Genomic DNA, 21,652 nt, shown 5'->3' on the forward strand with positions numbered 1-21,652 from the left:
AGCAGGGGAGATCGCTGTACTAACATTGCATAGTTATTACAGCGGCTCATCCCGAGCTCTTTAATTTTTTTTCCTTCAACCCTGCTGGGTTGAAGGAAAAAAAAAAAAAATACTAGTGTGTACTAGGCTTAACGCTATGTTATCACGAAAAGCTGACCAACCTAAAGTGTGGTAGGGGTCTCTAGTAAATTACAATCAGTTTTCTGGGAGTAGGCAACCCACTGCTCAATACTACTACCATACTAAACCCGGAGGCCTGTTTCACACTTTCACCATGCTTTGTTGAAGCTTTTAAAATACCATTCAGCTCCAGTTTCTAAATGTTGAACACACATCCTAATGGAAGTGTTGATTGCCACTCTAAGCCAGCTGCTAGCAGGTTTCAGAACTTCTTGAAGTTTGTTGAAAGCATGTTGAACCCTGCTAGGAACTTGCTTAAAGTGGCAATCAACACTCCCATTAGGATGCATGTTCAACATTTACAAACTAGAGCTAAATGGAACTTAAAGCTTCAACAAAGCTTGCGGAAAGCTCTGCAAATGTTTGTCACAGCTTGCTGTTCACACTGCTGTTTTACAAGCTGAAACCCGTGCAAAACGGGCCTTCCATGTGAACTCTGACATTTAATTGTATTCCAAAAAAATCAAGCGCAGCAAAAAGCTTGATAAACAATACCCAACCAACCTGTATATGAAAGGGTATACACATTTCTTTGTACGCAGTCCTTTTGAAAGTCCTTTATATAATTTGAATAGATGTATATTAGCACATATCGCTTTGCATACACTTGAGTTGGTTTGGTATTGTTATTGTGAATTTTTTGGGGGAGCCTGCACTTTTTTTGGCATTACATAGTAAACTACTACCATATTGAAAGGCTTTTTTGTATGCTCTTAATGACAGTATACGTCCCAAAATGCCTACATATTGGTTCTCAAAATAAACTACCAAAACTGTATGTGGCTTGTGAAGATACAATAATGATGAGAGGAGGTTTCATGGATTGACAATAGAGCTACAGGTAAACTGTCATGAAAGGAACACGAGGGGCTATCACTGCTTGTTTTCTTCTGACAATTCTCCACTATCGTGGTGACCCTTTGGCTTTGGGTCGCTGACTCAAAACAAGCCAAAGTAATCAAAGTATTGAAGCAAGAGGGTCAGCCGGATCACTAGCCCTACCAGAAATAAGATAAGCAATAGTAGCCTTCATATTTCTTTTGTGACAAGTTTGTTTGGATAAAAAAAAAAAAAAAAAAAAAAGAAAGAAAGAAGAAGCTTTCTTCTGCACTCATAACCTTGTTTTAGTACCTTAGGCAATGGTTTCTGGAAAGCCTGCATGGCCAGGAGCAGAGGGGCGGCTGTAGGCCAATTGTAGTATCTAAGGAGGACAAAAAAAAAAATCATCCATCACATTTCACATCAAGAATACAAAATACAAGTGACATCAAATAAAAGTCTGTAATGTAACAGTGATTATTATTCATCAAATTATTCACTTTTACAAGGCAAAACAAAAGTGGTGTTAAACCTGAAAGCAAAGTCTATTGAGCCTGGTAGACCCGCTAGCTCCCGAAAAGGTGATCCACACGCTACTCACCCTACTCCTCTATTTTGCACGTAAAATAATAATTCTGTCATGGAAGAAACCGGTGGCCCTTACCATTTTGGCTTGGAAGGCGCTGGTAAATAAAGCATTACCATTGTATAAGGCTACATATAATAGTAGAGGTGTGCCAACTACATTGGAAAATGTGTGGTGAGGTTGGATAAATGACAAGTCCACTGCAACAGATTGTCTGCAATAGAAGTTCTTGTGGAGGATCTGCTACTACTGAGCACTGAAGACCCTTGTGAGCACATAAGGTGTTTGATCCCTGTACTTTAGGGGAGCTATTATTTGGAGATGAAAGTGCTTATTATGTAATATATTGCCATTTATTTAAATTATTATGTCACAATGGTATATGGAAGCTGCATTGTCCACTGGTGTTGATGCATTTATAGTGCTGAATGTTTCCAAGTTTGTAACTTGCACATAAAAAACAAAAAAAAAAAAAAAAAAAAACACAACAATAAGAAGAATAAAACAAAAAAAAAAAAAAAACATGAAAAGCAAACATTTTTTATATTGCAGCTTACCAATTCTTAGATGTGATGGCTGCATCTGCATTGTAATCTTTTTCAGGCTTTCTTTCTTTCTTTCTTTTATTTTCACCTGGTGATACAGCCAGTAAATCTGTTTTTTTTTTTTTTTTTTCAACAGAACAAGCTGTCCTGCAGATGTAGCCGGTAAAGTGATGAGACAAACCAATTACCACTGACAGGGGTGCTTACAAGGATCAGCTATTATTAATGTAAAACCCTTTTCCCAAAAGTATAAAATAAACTCTTGCTGTAACTGCTTATAAAGTATTCGATGGAGCTTATCTTCAATTTGTTAGTGTATTTAAATCTGCTAGTGCATCTAACACTTCCCTCCCCCCAGACTGACAATGCTGCTATCCAAAAGGTGTCTCTTTTGCTCCTTCATCCAGAGTGTGGGCACTCTAATACAGGAGGTGTGTTACTGGCCAAATCATCACGAGGAAAAAACAAGGAAAAAACAAATGCAGCCATCACATCAAATGATTGGTAAGCTGCAATGCATTACAGTTTTGGTTTTGTGTTTAAAGAAGACGTACAACCAAAGCTCATTTGGCTGTACTCCTCTTATGGATCACAGAAGTGCAGTTCGTTCTGCACTCCTGTGACCCATTTTCAGCAGACAGCGGGCTGAAGTCTGCTGTCTGCTGACGTCACAGAGCCGGTCTAGGTTCGGACACTGGGGATCGGGATCTGCCCACATGCCTGGACCAGCACCCGGCTCAGCCTGTCAGCGAGCCTGAGCCGGCCGTTCCCTCCCCCCTCCACAGCTTGGGGGGGGATTGAGCAGAGTAGACACCCATGGTTACAGTACCAAGCTTTCTGCTCACAGAGCCCTGAGAACCGATCGATCGGCAGTCTTTGATGTCTCAGTTCTCAACGTTAGAGCCTGCGGGGGACAGATGCTGCATCCACCTAGGTAAGTATGATTCTGAAAAAATAAAGAATCCCATATTTCTCTTTTAATACCGTCAGGTTAGTTCTCTAAAAATGTTTCAAAGGTCATATTAGCTTGTTGAGCACTGCGCTCCTCAAGAGTAGAGGACAATAATAATGATATGCTCCATGAATTATTCATAGGGCATAGTACAGCTGTTTTTGCATATATGTAAATAAGACGGGACACAGGTGTGAAAAGTCAGCTACGAGTTTATAGCACCATTGTTTCAGCACTTTTATGCCGTTACCATGGAAATGAATATAATCAAATCAGTGAGTTGAAAACAGGCAGGGAATACTGTGTAGTGCCAAGACAAATACATAGCTTGTAATGACAGACTGAGACTTAAAGTGGTTGTAAACCCTTACACACCACTTTTCCCAAATATCTCCTAAATCTGCACGGTTTAAGAGATATTTACCATATACGCTTGTGCCAACATCATCGGCGCATGCGCACTGAAGAAAGGGCATGATCGTGCCATTTCTAAAGGGCCTGTGCCGTGACCATCGGCTCCCGCGCCCATGGGAGTGATGTCACACGACTCTGGCCAGTCACAGAGCCGGAGTCTACAGCCCCAGAAGGAAGAGGGGTGAAGATGGATGTGACCACCAGTGTGGACATCGCGGACTTCTTTTGCAGGTAAGTGGCACATAATGGGCTAGAATGCGATGCATACTAGCCCATTATGCTTTTACTTTGCAGGGAACAAAAAGAGGAGGTAAAACCCATCAGGGTTTACTTCCTCTTTAAGCCGGCCATAGATGGTTCAAATCTTGGTTAGTTCAGCAGGGACTGGCCGAGTTTAGATCCATGTATGGGCAGGCTGAATGTACCCAAGTTGACTGATCGATAAACTTTTGTACAACCAGTTGGATATTTCATGTGATCATTTCCAGTGGTTCTAGCTGCTAGCAATAATCACTGTGTTCTCCCAGCTGGGGCGGCTCTCCTCGCCCCAGGCAGGAAAACACGTTAGCTCCACGAGAGGGATTCCCCAATCAGCATTGTGTTGATGGGGAAACTAATCGATTTTCTTTCCCGCAACAGAAAAATCTACAGCTGGCTTGAAGCAGACCACAGATTATGCCATTTTCTTTACATCCATCATGGGTTGCAGGAAAGAAAACGGTTCGATTTCCCTCCCGCAGAGCCATTGTGTTCTGTCGGTGGTGGACCTTCCCTGCCTGCAGAACACAATAATTAGCGTTGTCAGCTTATAGCCACAAATCAGTCAGAAAAAACCCCGACAGGCTCATTGTACACAAGTGGATCAATAAATCGACTTGTGTACAAAACCCGGGTGCCCATACATGGATCAAAATTTGGACGGTCCCTGCTGAACCAGCCAAATTTTAATAGATGTATGGCTGGCTGCAGGGATCAAATGCAATATTGACATGCATTGATGATTCACTTACAATGGGCTACAAATGCACACAAAGCATTGGAAAATGAACATGACCCGTTTTTTTCAACACCGTGCACAGCATGTGCATTAATGTTCGCTGCAGCATCGGTGCGTTGGCTTTTACTGCATTAGTGCGATTGGTTGCTATTCACAATGGCACCATTTAAAATGAATGGCACCCCAACGTAATATAATGCAGTACATATATTCCAGTAATGCGTATTATAACACAAGTTACTACAAAGCATAGGTGGAAATGGCCCCTATATCAGGACAGTGGTTTGGTGGTAAACAATGGGATCTTGTTGCACTGAGATTCTGGGTGCAGGTACCAACATGTACATTATCTGAACACATTCCCCGTAAGTTTTTCTTAATGTATTTACACAATTCAGCTACCATCCAAAACAATCAAAGCCTGTGTGTATATGACGGTATATACTCTAGTATGGGAGTTGGGACTGATGTGAAAAGGTACAAATGTACAATATAAAGCTCTGTGGAATTATTCAGCAGTATAAGAATCTGTAATGTAAATGAATAATACATCCGGTTCTTAGTTACTTTGTACGATTTTTTATTTATTAGTCTAAATTATTCATATAGTGCAGCTAATACCACAATGCTTTGCAGAATATATAAACCATTCATAAGAATACGCCCTGCCACCAGTACGCTAAAAATCGAAAGATAGTAAATAAGGTGGACCTGTGTTCACTTCAAAATATGCAATCATATAGAAGGAAAATTACAAAAACAGTATTTTTGCAAGCACATGATTGGTTGATTAAAAACAAAGCTACGTCTTATTTTCTAAGCTCAGTGAATAGTGTCCTTGCTAACGAAAACCCATCCCCATTATTAGGCTCCAGGGGGGGAGCAAAAGCGTGGCCTGGTCGGAGTCCAGGCTGAGGTTGCCCCTCCACTCATCCCAGTAGGACACCCTAGATGTGCGGCTTCCAGGGTTCACCCTTCTTTCCTTGAGCCACTACAGGAGCCAGGACGGGTTCCATCCCCTGCCAGCACACTAGCAGCAGCTATGGACGCACATCCCCCCCTCAATGGAGCCAGAGCAGCACACAAACACTTTCCAGGTCAATGAACCCTCAATGTCAGGGCAATGTCAGGTTTACTGACTGCAAACTATAATGGATCTAAAAGATCTCTCAATGCCTCTTAGAATCTGTGACACGTCGCAACATTGCCGCTTGCCAAATGTGAAGTCAATGAGATTGCGTTGTAACTGCATGCCAACCATTGCAATGAAAAATCCCCCCTTGGGATTAGAAAAACAGGCTTTCAGGAGGGGGCAGTACTACCTCCCAAACCTTTGCAAACCAGTGTTCTACCACCTCTGAAAAGCAATCAACCAATGATCCTTTTTCAAAGGAGCAGTACATTTCATTGCCATTGTAAGGTAGGTGTTAATGTGTGTGTGAGCGGTGTGTGGCTGACAGACTAGGTTCTGCAGGGGCAGGGATATTATGTGAGCATGTCAGTGCATTGTATAATTGAGTGATAAATATTCCCATTCTAAGGCTCCATTCACACCTGTTCGCAGGCGGAATCGTGAACGTGCTCCGATTTTGCCGCGATTGTCGCACAATTGCAATCAAAAAGGAAAATGAGCTTCTTCTGGACGACAGCATCACAAGTTGGGATTGGCTGCAATTGCAGTGCGATTTACGGCAAGACAATCATGGCAAAATCGCTGCGCAATTAGGGTGCCTTTAAAAGTAATGGAGTTGCTAACACGTCCTTCGTTTTACAGCAAGTTGAAATCACGCGCGGAATCGCAGCGATTACGCCCACGATCAGGTGTGAATGGAGCCTAAAACCATTTATTCAATAAATACAGCAAAACATACTAAGGTATTACTAAAGACAAAACTTTTTTTTTTTTTTTTTTTTCTTTTTTAGTTATGGATTAGAACACCTGTCAGGTTTTATTGCTGAATGTGCCTCCATTCGGGAGATTCACCCTCTCTATATGTCAGTGATGGCGAACCTTTCTGAGCCCGAGTGCCCAAACAGCGACACAAAAGCAACTTATTTATTTCAAAGTGAAAACACAAAATTAACCCTACCAGCAGCTCTGTACAGAGGATGGGACTGATCATCCCTTTGAATGAGCCCTAAGGGACCAAAAACATACAATTCTGCCAGATTTGCTCAGAACACAGGGTTCAGGAGTGCGTTGTGCTCAGAATACAGGGTTCAGGAATGCGTTGTGCTCAGAATACAGGGTTCAGGAATGCGTTGTGCTCAGAATACAGGGTTCAGGAGTGCGTTGTGCTCAGAATACAGGGTTCAGGAGTGCGCTGTGCTCAGAATACAGGGTTCAGGAATGCGTTGTGCTTAGAATACAGGGTTTTTAGAAATGCATTGTGCTCAGAATACAGGGTTCAGGAATGCGTTGTGCTAAGACTACAGGGTACAAGAGTGCGTTGTGCTCAGAATACAGGGTTCGGGAATGCGTTGTGCTCAGAATACAGGGTTCAGGAATGTGTTGTGCTCAGAATACAGGGTTCAGGAGTGTGCTGTACTCAGAATACAGGGTTTTTTAGGACTGCCCTGTACTCAGAATACAGGGTTTTTTAGGACTGCGTTGTGCTCAGAATACAGGGTACAGGAATGCGTTGTGCTCAGAATAGAGGTTTCAGGAATGCGTTGTGCTCAGAATACAGGGTACAGGAATGTGTTGTGCTCAGAATACAGGGTTCAGGAATGTGTTGTGCTCAGAATACAGGGTTCAGGAATGCGTTGTGCTCAGAATACAGGGTTCAGGAATACGTTGTGCTCAGAATACAGGGTTCAGGAATGTGTTGTGCTCGGAATACAGGGTCCAGGAATGTGTTGTGCTCGGAATACAGGGTCCAGGAATGTTCTGTGCTCAGAATACAGGGTTTTTTAGGACTGCGTTGTTGTCAGAATACAGGGTTTAGGAATGCATTTTGATCAGAATACAGGGTTCAGGAATGCATTGTGCTCAGAATGCAGGGTTCAGGAATGCGTTTTGTTCAGAATACAGGGTTCAGGAATGCGTTGTGCTCAGAATACAGGGTTTTTAGAAATGTGTTGTGCTTAGAATACAGGGTTCAGGAATGTGTCCCCCCCATATGTTTCACAGGTTGCAGTGCATTTGCTAGAGGGACAGGCTGTACCAAAGCAGTCCTGGGGCAGGAGGAGCTGGAATAGGGTGCCGCAGAGAGGAATGCCCAAATGCCTCATCAAAGGTGTAGGGGTCCAGGGGAGGCAATAAGCTGCAGCACAGACCCTCGGGATGGCAGAGGAATAACTTTACACCCCCCTAAATGTCACACAAGTGACTGCCTGGCTGGGGGATTCCTCCCCTTATGCTGGCGGCGTGCTGTGTACTCACAGGGAGGGCTCGGCGTGCCATAGGTTTGCCATGACTGCTATATGTCCTGTTTATTGTTATCATTGAAAGTAAAAGAAAATCCCAAATCTTGAGTTGTTCCCAGAAAAGTAATAGGAGGAGAAATCTTTCATTGGGGATACTACTTCTGGTTTTGGGACAGGAAGTGAAGGGAAACCGCCGCAATGGGACAAATATGGCAAAAAATTACCTAGCAGAGGTTATGACCCTCCTTTACACCATCCAAAATGAAAAAAAAAAAAAAAGTTTTGCCTATAGTTCTACTTTATTGATAAATAACTGAATACAAGTTTTAAAACAGAAAATAGTTGGACTGAACCGGCACATACTTGTTTCCGATTTTAACAACAAGGTTCGGATCATCAATGATGGACGGATTGTCTACAAATTGCTGGTATGTTACAACTTGCTCCAAGAACTGCTCTGTAAGAAAAAAAGATAAGAAATCTATAAGATAAACTGAGCTTAGTGTCTCTATTCACATGAGGAAGTGAGGAAAGGATAATCTGAAAAGGGCACATTTAATATAGCAATATGTTCTCTGGCCTTGAAAGACTGGCTCAGAACTGACTGTGTCCTTTTACATTCTTTAGTCAGATTTCAATTGTCCTGTGAATGGTTTACAAACACCCTCGGACACAGCTTAAAGTGTATTAGAGATGTAACTTAGCGATATGGGTTATTTTATGTAAAGATACAGTACAATGTACACAAATAAGAAAAAGAAAAAATAAGCAATGCACTGGAAAAATATATTAAATAACATTAGAAAAAAATAATGTAAATAATAATATATTCTATATACCGTATATTATATATATACATACACACATACAATAAGTACACCCCTCACTGAAGAAATGACACTTTGCTACAATGTAAAGTAGTGAGTGTACAGCTTGTATAACAATGTAAATTTGCTGTCCCCTCAAAATAACTCAACACACAGCCATTAATGTCTAAACCGCTGGCAACAAAAGTGAGTACACCCCTAAGTGAAAATGTCTGAATTGGGCGCAAAGTGTCAATATTTTGTGTGGTCACCATTATTTTCCAGCACTGCCTTAACCCTCTTGGGCATGGAGTTCACCAGAGCTTCACAGGTTGCCACTGGAGTCCTCTTCCACTCCTCCATGAGGACATCACAGAGCTGGTGGATGTTAGAGACCTTGCCCTCCTCCACCTTCCATTTGAGGATGCTCCACAGATTCTCAATAGGGTTTAGGTCTGGAGACATGCTTGGCCAGTCCATCACCTTTACCCTCAGCTACTTTAGCAAGGCAGTGGTCGTCTTGGAGGTTTGTTTGAGGACGTTATGTTGGAATACTGCCCTGTAGCCCAGTCTCCGAAGGGAGGGGATCATGCTCTGCTTCAGTATGTCACAGTACATGTTGGCATTCATGGTTTCCTCAATGAACTGTAGCTCCCCAGTGCCGGCAGCACTTATGCAGCCCCAGACCATAGACCTCCACCACCATGCTTGACTGTAGGAAAGACACACTTGTCTTTGTACTCCTCACCCGGTTGCCGCCACACATGCTTGACACCATCTGAACCAAATAAGTTTATCTTGGTTTCATCAGACCACAGGACATAGTTCAAGTATTCCATGTCTTTAGTCTGCTTGTCTTCAGCAAACTGCTTGCAGGCTTTCTTGTACATCATCTTTAGAAGAGGCTTCCATACATCCATTTCCCAAAGACAACCTCTGGATATGAAGCTGACCACATGCACTCAACTTCTTTGGTCGACCATGGCGAGGTCTGTTTTGAGTGTAACCTGCCCTGTTAAACCACTGCATGGTCTTGGCCAATGTGCTGCAGCTCAGTTTCAGGGTCTTGGTAATCTTCTTATAGCCTAGGCAATCTTTATGTAGATCCTCAGACAGTTCTTTGCCATGGTGTGCCATGTTCAACTTCCAGTGACCAGTATGACAGAGTGAGAGCGATAACACCAAATTGAAAACACCTGCTCCCCATTCACACCTGAGACCTTGTAACACTAACGAGTCACATGACACCAGGGGAGGGAAAATGCCTAATTGGGCCCAATTTGGACATTTACACTTAGGGGTGTACTCACTTTTGTTGCCAGCGGCTTAGACATTAATGTGGTTGTAAACCCTTACAATCCATTTTTTACAACAGGTAAGCCTATAATAAGGCTTACCTGTAGATACCCCCAGATATCTCCTCAACCTGCACCGTTTAGGAGATATCCCCTGTATCAGCATGTGCCGACGTCATCTGCACATGCGCGCTGAAGCAATGGCTTGTTCGTGCCGTTGCTTCAGCTAGTGTGCCATTACCGCGCGCAAGCGTGGGAGTGACGTCACCGCGGCTCCGGCCAATCACAGCGCCGGAACCCCCGATACCTGGAAGTAACTCCGGGAGCAATGTCGCTGGCTGGAGCTGTGTACTGGGACGGCTGCGGGGGCTTCGATCTAAGGTGAGTAATTCATAATGCGCTGAATACTAGCTTATTATGCCTTTGTCTTGCAGGTTTTTTTTTTTGTGGGTTTACAACCACTTTAATGGCTGTGTGTTGAGTTATTTTGAGAGGACAGCAAATTTACACTGTTATACAAGCTGTACACTCACTACTTTACATTGTAGCAAAGTGTCATTTCTTCAGCGTTGTCACATGAAAAGATATAATAAAATATTTACAAAAATGTGAGGGGTGTACTCACTTTTGTGAGATACTGTATGTTGCACATCATGTAAGCCTTTTTAGTAGGCTGCATTTGAAGAGGAAAATACAATTTATTTTTATTAAAAATAAATGAAATAAAAATTACAGTGGATTTTGTCAGAGACACAAAGCAGAAGATTACAGACACATGTCCTTCATCACATGCAGCTTGAAGAAGGGCATGTGCTATCCGAAACTGTGCAGTGGCTTGTAACTTTTACATGCATGACGATTGAAGTAAAGGAATTCAACTTAAAATGAGATTGCATCTCCATTTTTTTTTAATAAATATATAAATATCAGATTTATATCATATCATTATCCTCATGACTACTAAAGTCTATAGATGCCAACATTTTTTAGACAGCCACAATAGTACGGCTCTTGTGTAGAAGTCACCTCCAGCAAGATCCCCATACAGTAGTACCTCTGTGTTGCAGTGCGAAGTCTTTTATTGGAACAGACATACTGAACACAAACAGATGGCATACAAGCCGCTGGCACTAGAGGCGGCTGGCGTTATTTCTGCTGAGGAAGTTTTAATGAAATTCACAAAGTACACTGCAAGATTGTAGAACAATGTGCTATAAATATTTTAGTCTCACATTTATGAAAAACATCAAGCTGGAAAACAAAGAGATGGGAGGCTTCTAAAGAAAATGTTGGTGAAGTCGGAGACCAGTCAGAGACCAGGCTGGATCCTGCTCTGCTCACCAGAAACTAGCCTAGGACCTGCCAATGGAACCACTAAATGGAAGTCATCTATAGGGGACTACAAAAATGGCACAGCAGACCTTCAAGGGAACTTCACACTAAAAAGGGAGGTTCCGCGCTTTATGTCCTTTTTTTGGTACTTTTTTTTTTTTGGGGGGGGGGGGGGAGCACCTATTTTTCTCAGATACCTGCTCCCATTTCCACCAGAAGACGCCTCCATCCCCCAAACCGCAACTTTCTGGGACACATCACAGGTCCCAGGAGACTGCGGGACCACTCACACAGTACAGTGTGGAAAGCCGGGGATGTGAAGCCACAAGGAATCACAGCCGGCTTCCCACACTAAACATGCCAGCGCCGGGAACGCGAGGACCGGCAAAGAACAAACCTGGGTGAGCACAGCGCTAGATCCCTAGACAGGCAAGTGTCCTATTATTAAATGTCAGCTGCTACAGTATTTTTATTTTTTTTTTAACTCTAATGCCCTGTACACACGGTCGGACTTTGTTCGGACATTCCGACAACAAAATCCTAGGATTTTTTCCGACGGATGTTGGCTCAAACTTGTCTTGCATACACACGGTCACACAAAGTTGTCGGAAAATCCGATCGTTCTAAACGCGGTGACGTAAAACACGTACGTCGGGACTATAAACGGGGCAGTGGCCAATAGCTTTCATCTCTTTATTTATTCTGAGCATGCGTGGCACTTTGTCCGTCGGATTTGTGTACACACAATCTTTATATCCTGCTCTCAAACTTTGTGTGTCGGAAAATCCAATGGAAAATGTCCGATGGAGCCCACACACGGTCGGAATTTCCAACAACACGCTTTCCATCGGAAAATCCGACCGTGTGTACGGGGCATTAGACCAAGGCTGTATCCTGGCCTAGGCCGACAAGGCCCAGGCCTAGGGCAGCACTTTGCAAGGGGGGGCAGCACGGAAAGAGTCCCCGCCGACTTGTGCTACACTGTTAGTGTAGCGCCAGTCTTTTGGGGCGGACTGGACTGAGAGGCAAATTAGTCTAGCACCCCCCATAAAGTGGCCGCAACGCTTCCGGTATGCGGGCCACCAGCATTCCGCAACTGGGGGGATGGGGGGGGCGCCGCTTCTAATTTTGAAAATTTGTGCTTAAATTAGAACTATAGGCAACACTTTTTTTTTTTTCATTTTGTATAGAATAAGGAAGGGTTATAGCCCCTGTCAGTTTATTTTTTACCATACCTGTCCCATTGCAGAGATTTCCCTTCACTTCCTGCCCCATAGCCAAACAGGAAGTGAGAGGAAATCTATGCAAATTAAGGGAATCCATTGCCCACCCCCCCAGGCCCTCAGAACTAGTGTCCCCACTTGAAAATTTCAGGGTGGGTCTTAAACAAGGGGTGTGGCCTTGACAGGAAGGGGTGGGTCATATTTAAATTAGGGGGTCACGAGTTTAGTCAGGCCTAGGGCAGCACAAAACCTAAATACACTACTGCCTTAGACGCAGACAGTACGCAAATATGCGGCCTCTCGGTGGGTGGGCCTTGGCGCCGAGAGGCCACATATTTGCACACCAATTAGCAGAAACACCTGTGCTGAGAGCGCACGCCCTGTGTGTTCCCGACACAGTTACCGGCAGCTAACGGAATCATGTGACTGCCGTGACAGCCAGTCAGGGCAGTCACATGATCATAAGCCTCGCCCCACCTCCCGGCATCTGAAATCCCGTAAAGGGCCAGAAGGTGCCAGCGCAAAGGGGTTAAAACTGACTTAAGAACAACTTTCTGACTTTAACAAAAATACCAGAAAACTGCACTAAAAGTGCCCAAAAAAATCCAGTAAGTGCTAAAGGACAGTTGCACTCACTATTATCTGGATACCCAAAAAAAATCAAAACATATAAACACAATCTTGCTTAGCAGTGAGTGGACAATGTAGCATGGCTTCCTCACCCTTCTGCTGGTCATACACTATACAATCTGATTGTACAATGTCTATACTATCTCCTTTAGAGTTACTAAAACTATTATAAGGACTATCCTACACAAGTTATTTATTTTGTATCAAATCAGACAGGCCCTTTCACTACATAGCTGATGGTAGATCTAAAGGAGATTGTACAATCAGGCTGTATAGTGTGTGGCCAGCTTTACAATCTGATCAAAGTTGCAATTGCTGAAACCATTCTTTCTGTTTTCACATTATCTGTGCCTACTTGTTAATTGACTGGGAGTATTAACATTGAACTTCAGGCTCACAGAGATATAAATATATTTATATAAAAAAAATATTAAAAATATCATTTTTTTTTTTTTGCTGTATTTCAGAAAGTAAAGATGATTTGCATATTTGCCTAGAGCTCATAAGCTCTAAAAACGTACCTTTTGTCAGTTCTTTGTTGTCACTGAGGCCGCCACATAACGATATAGCAATAGAAGGCAGATCTCGAATCCCATCAGAGATGCTTTCTACCCCGCTGTCCACCCCAGAGCTTCCCACAGACTGCGGTGACTGGTTGGCGGAACGGACACCATTTTCTGCCGCTATTTTCCCTGGTGCAGGCGGGTCACCACTGAAAGGATACAAAGAAAAAAAAAAACAACCTGTTACAGCACATGAAATAATCAAACTACTAATACAGCGCAGAATAATAGGAGACTTAGGGGACAAGAATACGTTCTGCACAGCCCTGACCAGCAATTTCAACTACCCTCTGATTGTTACTGCTCTGGAGTACTTATGTGTACTTATGTGCCTGTGTAGTATTTCAAAGACTAATCTTATCAGTACACGTCACCTAAAAATAAGAGGAGCATGCGGCATCTCACAATGTGCATTCAAAGTGACGTCCCAACAGCAAAGGAAATCATATCATCACAGTAAAGCTGTGATAATGTCATTGCCTTATTGAAGCCCATGAGATACAGTAAAACCTTGGATTGCGAGCATAATTCCTTCCAGAAAAATGCTTGTAATCCAAAGCACTTGTATGTCAAAGCAAATTTCCCCATAAGAAATAATGGAAACTCAAATAATTCATTCCACAACCATTTATTCATATGCCCTTCAGTTTATAGTCCATATAAAAAGATTATAGCAATGTGACCAGGTTGTGTAACCATAAAATGTCCATCCACAAATGGAAGCCTCCACAAGGGGATTAGAAGCAAAATCCAGCAGGAGCTCCAGAGTATAAAAAAAAAAAAAAGAGAGGCGCCTCTAAGTGTAGCAATATGTTGCTAAATGTTGTACCTTCATTAAATGTAACCGTATTGCTACACTCAGAGGCACCTCTCTTCTCTTTTATACTCAGTTGTGATATGAAGCTACTTGTATATCAAGACATCGCTTGTATATCAAGTCAAAATTTATTAAGAAATGTTGCTTGTCTTGCAAAATGCTCTCAAACCAAGTTACTCTCAAACCAAGGTTTTACTGTATAAGCTAATATATTATTATTATTATATTATTCCTCTATAATGTATGTACTTGTCTCAGTGTCATTTCTGCCTGCTGCTTCATTCCTCTGCTATCAGCATGAATCACTTCTGACAAGTCTTCCTGACACCAAGAGAAAAAAGGTGACAGTGGAGGGAACTCCAGCTGATTGACAACCAGTAAAGGAGAGTGTTCCCTCCAATCAGTGCTCAGAGCTCTCCTCACTGAACTCTGCAGAGAGTAACTTCAGCTCTCCACACCCTCTTTCTGAACTCTCTGACAAGCTTTATAAATTCTGGACTTTGAATGGATGTAAAGAAGAGAAGACTGCAAATAAACAGGTACAGCTTGAGTAGGAGGATTTGTTTCATCTCTGTGTATCACCTGAGGCCAGTCACTTCACTAAGTATATGTAAGGGTTTACAGCCACTTTAAACATGTTAAAACATGGTTATAACCTCATCTCTAGAACATAAATCCTTTGATGCCAAAACCTAGTACCAGCATAATAGGCACGGTTCCTTTTAAGAAACAGTGTCAGGTAACAAGTGTCGGAAAATGTGTATGGTTTTACTGTAACAGCCAGAAACCTGATATCAGGCTTACAGTGTATACATTGTACATAGATTGTTGAGATAAGGAGGTAATTAGCAGCCCTATTAGATTCAGGCGAGTATCACAAGTCCAAAGAGCAGGCCTCGGGAGGCAAGGCAATGGCACCAAGTCTGAACAACTTCAGGCTGTTGCTGTGAAGCCAAAGGGTACATGTCGTGTGTATCACAAGAGCTTAGGAACTACTTTACAAATGTTTTCACATGCAAAACAATTCCCCTGTATGTGTTATGTGTGTTTCACTGAGGTTGAAAATCAAAAAAGGATAAGGATAAGGAAGGTTAAGTACCTTTTTGGGAAATACAATGCAGCAAGTTCAGGATCCATGCAGGTGATGTCATCTAAATAAACGCCATCCGCTCCAAGATGTCTGCTCCGCTTATCTGGAATAGAGAACATATAGAAATTGTGATTAGTACATACTGTATACAACATTGTAATGCTTTCCCCTGTACATATACTGTAGATGTTCTCTCCAATGGTGATCTGTATAAACTGCAATCATTCAATCTCTCAATGACATTTCTAGGGGGCATTCTGTATACCAGTGATGGCGAACCTTGGCACCCCAGATGTTTTGGAACTACATTTCCCATGACGCTCATCCACTCTGCAATGTAGTTGAGCATCATGGGAAATGTAGTTCCAAAACATCTGGGGTGCCAAGGTTCACCATCACTGCTGTATACCAGCTGTGTACAGAACAACTTCATGTAGCCATATTGCATTACATTTCACAGAAAATTAGAGCTGCAGATTGAAAAGGAAGGGTTATATTTAATAACATTCAATTACAATATGACTTGTGTTGCAATTGTATACACTATATTATTTGATTTTTTTCCCAAAACAGTGGAGTTACACTTTAAGTGGAACTCAAAATGTTTTTGTTTAGTTCTAGGCAAAATAAGAAAGACTGTGGCAAAGCTTTTTTTCTTTTGCTTTGTCCCCAATGAGTAGTAAGAGAACATCTTGTTTGGTATATACAGCCCCCTTTTAGAAGCATTTTAGAAGAGAGAGCAGACAAGCCCCATCTAAGGTCAGCATTTGTCTCACATGGGCCTATTTGTGTTTTTGGGGCATTACAACATCATGTATATCCTGCTTTGTAAACACCTGCTTGGCTAAAGTCATGGATACAAACTAGCTGCTTAATAGTACATGGTTCTCTTCATGGTATGCATTTGTAAAATGGAAAAAGCATAAAAAAAGGAGCCTTAAAAGCTTATGGAACCCCTCACCTTGTAAAAAACCCATTCAGTTTGAAATAGAAATCAAAGGCAAAACATTTATGTATAGATATAAAAAACATTACAAATACCCTTTTGTTATAAGTGCTTACATTTGATCTGTTCTCAGCTGTATAAGAGCTGGGGGAGGAGAAGCAGCAGCACACTGTGCTTCCCAGTGAATGGCTGTGCAAGGTGGGGGCGTGTCAGGACAAGTCTGATCATTGGAGAGTTCCCAGCATAGCTAGTGTCCTCCTACTTAGTGTAGTCAGTTTTTAATAGGAAAGCAAGGGACTGACAGGAACACCAGGGATTTCACATAAAGGAAGCAATAAAACAGGATACTTTCTCATACAAGTACATGGTCCAGCAGGCACATATCAGGAATAGGAAATGTTGGGGTAACAAACGCTTTAAAGTGCACTGGCTGAAATAAAACATTTTTTTTTTTTTTTTTACAATGACTATACAATGATTTAGTTTACTGAGTATCCATAATAATCAGCATAGCATTTAGGATTAGCATTTTCTCAACCTAAAGAAAACCTTGTGCTTGTCCCCAAAGAAGCTATGATCCTCATCCTTTCCAGCTAATGTTGGCTCTCTAGATCAGGGTTCCTAACCAGGGGTATCCATTCCACTTGGGGGTACAGGAACCAAATGATGGTGGTATGAACTAAATCTCTTAATAATTTAAAATTAATTGAAACAGATTCCCTGTCCCTAGTTATCCATATGTAAGAACAAGTCTTTCTGGTACCTATTAAAGTAGAGCTAAAGGAAAAACCTTTTTTTTAGTTTTAGATAGAGGGTGGAGGGATTGGTACGTCAGTTTTTATTACCCTATTTGTTCTGTTTACCATTATCGCTGTAAGTGAAAGTAAAAGAAAATCACACATTTTTGAGTTGTCCTCAGAATAGAGAGGAAATCTGGTTCTGGTGACCTGGGGGACCCCAAGGGATTCTCTTAACCTCTTTACGACAGCCCCATAGCAGATTTACTGCTACAAGGGGGCCGCTCTGTGCAGAATATTATAATTATATATATATATATATATATATATATACACATACACATACATATATACATATACATACATACACACACATACACACACATACACACACACACACACACACACACCCCGCCGCCTGGCTGATCAGAGCGCGGGGAACATACAGTTTTAATTTCAATAGCTGTGTGTTCCTCACCGCACGCCATCATATACAGCCCCTCCTCTTTGTCCGGGCACTTTGATAAACAGATCACCCATTTCAGGATTGGAAATGAAAACTGTTATGTTCCCTGCGCTCTGATCAACGAGGCGGCGGCGGCTCTCCTCTCCCTTCCCCTACACAGGTAGGCTGCATTAGGGACACATGGCTGCACTGGGGACACAGATAAAGTTGTTAATATCTATTTTTATAACATAATTCTGCATAAAACATTTAAGTGTCATTTCATGAGATAATTTATGAGGGCGTGTTTAGGGGTGGGATTAGGGGCGGGGCGTGGTAGGGGTTGGGTGGGGCAACTGGTGGCGAGTAACCCTCGAGGCCTGGGTAGTAGCTCAGAACTTGAAATTTTGAGCCCTGTATATGTGTAATATAATTATATATATATATATATATATATATATATATATATATATATATATATGATTCTGCACTTCCGGGTTTTGGGCACGAGCGCGCACCGCTGCTGGCTCGCTCCGGCTGTGATTTTACACAGCGGGAGCTGCTCCGATGTCCACTGGAACCCGCCGATCATTCATTCTGTACTCTGATAGCATGACAGTCTGCCTATGTAACTTTTGCGCAAACCAGTCAATATACGTTTGTTGGGATTTTTTTTTTTTTACCAAAAACATGTCGCAGAATACACATTGGCCTAAATCAATCAAGAAATTTGATTTTTACATTTTTTATTGGATATGTTTTAGAGCAGAAAGTAAAAAATATGCACAATTGTCGGTCGTTCTTTGTTTCTAGGGCAAAAAATAAAAAACTGCAGAGGTGATCAAATACCACCACTCTATTTGTGGGAAAAAAAGGACGTCAATTTTATTTGGGTACAACATCGCATGCATTTGTAAGTTAAAGCAACGCCGTGCCGTATTGCAGAAAATGGCCTGAAATGAGCTGAAGTGGTTAAAGCGGGGGTCCACCTATCTATCGTTTTTTTTTTTTTGAGTTCATTCACAAACTTTTCTTCTCAGCATTACATACTCACATATTGTGTGTAATATGTCCGCCTGTGTCAGATTTCGTCGGAAAGAATAACTTATATTATTCACTGCAGGCGGTTTCCATCTTCATTGTGGGCATTTGAAGCCCACAAGCATTTATTTCCTGGATGTGGTGAATGCTGTGCTCCCAGCATTCACCACTCGTTCCCGCACATGCTCAGTGGCATCCTGGGAAGCCTGAGACTAGCTCCCAGGAGTCTGGGAGAGGCTAGAAACACGCCTACTCCCACGGGAGGAGAACCAGGAAGTGCAAAGAAGAATAGAAAAATGAAAGGTAATTACGGCGATTTAAATTTTTTTAAACGGCATGTCAGCATCTAGGCAAGGAAGAGAATACATACAGATATTGTTCAAAATTTGGGTGGAACCCCGCTTTAATTTGCAGGGATTTCTTCTCACTTCTTGTTTGGCTATGGGACAGAATTGAAGGGAAATCTTCCCATTGCGACAAGGAGGGCAAAAAAAAAAAAACCTTACAGGGTTTAAAACCCTCCCTTACTCCATCAGAAAGTAAAATAAAAAGGTTTGCCTATAGTTCTACTTTTAGACTGGTGCTGAAGATGATTTTTGACAGTTCAGTGAAGGGAGCATGGGGACATATTAAACAATACATTGGGGTGTTGGTTACTTCATAAAGGTTCAAGCAGAACTAAACTCTCTCAATCAGCATTAACGATGTGTAACCCTTATGCTGCTAGCATTAGGCCCCTTTCACACTGGAGCGGGGTCGGCGGTAAAGCGTCGCTTTACTGTCGGTATGCGGCCGCAAGCGAAAGGATTAAAAACCACCGCAAAGCGTCTCTGCTGAGGCACTTTGCCAGCAATATAGGCACGCTGTCCCATTGATTTCAATGGGCAGGAGCGGTGTATACACCGCTCCTTCCCCGCTCCGAAGATGCTACTAGCAGGACTTTTTTTTTTCTCGTCCTGCCAGCGCACCGTCCCAGTGTGAAAGCCCTCGGGGCTTTCACACTGGAGAGACAGCAGCGGCGGTTTCGGGTCGGGCCGCCCCAGTGTGAAAGGGGCCTTAGTAAATAGGTAGGAAGGTATACTATATTTACTTCTTTTTACTTCTTTTAAACGTTTTTTTTTGTTTACATTTCTTCAGTTGATTGGTTTCTGGTCTAGGTAAAAATGATGTTATACAACCCAAAAATCTTCATGGGCATTTTATTTTCTTTTACTTGGAAGAGAGGAGGGTTTTTCTCAGCTAAGCACTCCCTCCTGCCTGCCTGCCTAAGCTAAGGGCAGATGGATTCCAGGAAGTAAATACTACATGAATTATTTATGCCTTCTCAAGATGGCCATGACCAAAAATGCCATCTTGAGAAGGGATAGGGATTTATCAACAAAATAATGCAGGGAGACATTATGGATGGGGGAGTTTGCTTTGAATATTAAAAATAAGATAGCGTTTTCTATTTGTGGTTATTAAATACAGTTTAGTTCTGTTTTAAGAATCTCTGTTCTAAGGACATCAAGGTCTGGGTCTAGGAACAAATGATGGTTCTTCATGTGAGAAACTGTAGTCCCACTAGTTTGGATCCTTTTGCTATTGTGACCCCAAGAGAAGACCAGAGGCAAATAATCATTCTCCACTGTCCACATCAATCTTTCCAAGGCTTGTGCGCTCAAACGCCATCTGATGTTTTTGGTGAGTTTTTCCATTTGGCAAATACAATTGTTTAGAGTGAAAACTGAGCTTTGGATATCCTGAAATTGGCTTCCCTAATATAAACCTGGATAGGGATTTTGTTTAAATGTGAATATGCAAACATCCCTGCGCTTCAGCAGTACAGAAGATGGGATAAAGGAGGTGTTCACGCTGGAGATGCATTAATACATTTCATTATTTGTCGCATCATAAGTGTTTACTTGTCCTGTCATTGGCATTCCCTCTCTGGAATAAAAACAGATTGCTTTAGGAACTGACATTTGCATATTGTTTTGTCTCTCAGCTGCTGCCAGTTTCCTAAATACAAACAACTGAGTAAGTGGCACAGGGGCAAACCAACAAACTGGCAGCACTGCTCTATGGACATAACTTTCCAAAACTTCTACCCCGATTTTAATGTGACTGGCTCATTACTTATTCTCAAGTCCTGCACAGCACTTGAAATCAAATAACAAGCATATTCTGTATTATTATCTGCATTAAAATACTGGTACAGGCTACAGCTTTTCTTTTACAAAACTAAGGACCTCTGTCAATGTGTTTTGGCTTTGTGTCGATAGCACCGGTTTGACGCATTTCTGAGATCATCCAAAATGAATTGACAGGTGCATTAGGCCTGCAGTTGACCTCCGCCTGACTTGTATTTGACCTGCTTGAAGGGGGTTTTACAATCCCATATGCTGGTATAGGAATACAAAGGCCACTTGAAGAGAGCAAAAGCCCATTGACACAGGCCCCAAAAATAATCAGGAGGTTGAGAGTAAAGCTAGCCATAGATGGATTGAAATTCAGCTGTTTTTAGCAAGGAGCAGCTGAATTTCAATCCATCACTGGCCATTCTCCTTCCAGAGCAGTCGATCTAATGATATAAACTATAGTACCAAAAGTATTGGGACACCTGACTTTACACGCACATGAACTTTAATGGTATCCCAGTCGTAGTCCGTAGGGTTCAATATTGAGTTGGCCCACCCTTTGCAGCTGTAACAGCTTCCACTCTTCTAGGAAGGCTGTCCACAAGGTTTAGGAGTGTGTCTATGGGAATATTTGACCATTCTTCCCGAAGAGCATTTGTGAGGTCAGGCACTGATGTTGGACGAGAAGGCCTAGCTCACAGTATCCGCTTTAATTCATCCCAAAGGTGTTCTATTGGGTTGAGGT

General features: G+C 42.2%; 1 protein-coding gene across 7 annotated transcripts in view; it reads right to left on the reverse strand.

Moving 5' to 3' along the window:
• LPIN1 (lipin 1) overlaps nt 1-21,652 on the reverse strand; it is a 265,282-nt gene that overhangs the window by 70,152 nt on the left and 173,478 nt on the right. For all 7 annotated transcript variants that reach the window (XM_073625360.1, XM_073625362.1, XM_073625361.1 and 4 more), the window contains 4 exons: nt 15,628-15,721; nt 13,670-13,860; nt 8,226-8,319; nt 1,312-1,381 (listed from right to left, as the gene is read on the reverse strand). In XM_073625360.1, coding sequence (XP_073481461.1) covers nt 1,312-1,381; nt 8,226-8,319; nt 13,670-13,860; nt 15,628-15,721 — 449 coding nt within the window. The remainder of the gene's footprint in view (nt 1-1,311; nt 1,382-8,225; nt 8,320-13,669; nt 13,861-15,627; nt 15,722-21,652) is intronic.

The sequence above is a fragment of the Aquarana catesbeiana genome, linkage group LG04 (genome assembly GCF_042186555.1).
Source record: "Aquarana catesbeiana isolate 2022-GZ linkage group LG04, ASM4218655v1, whole genome shotgun sequence".
Classification (NCBI taxonomy): Eukaryota; Metazoa; Chordata; class Amphibia; order Anura; family Ranidae; genus Aquarana; species Aquarana catesbeiana.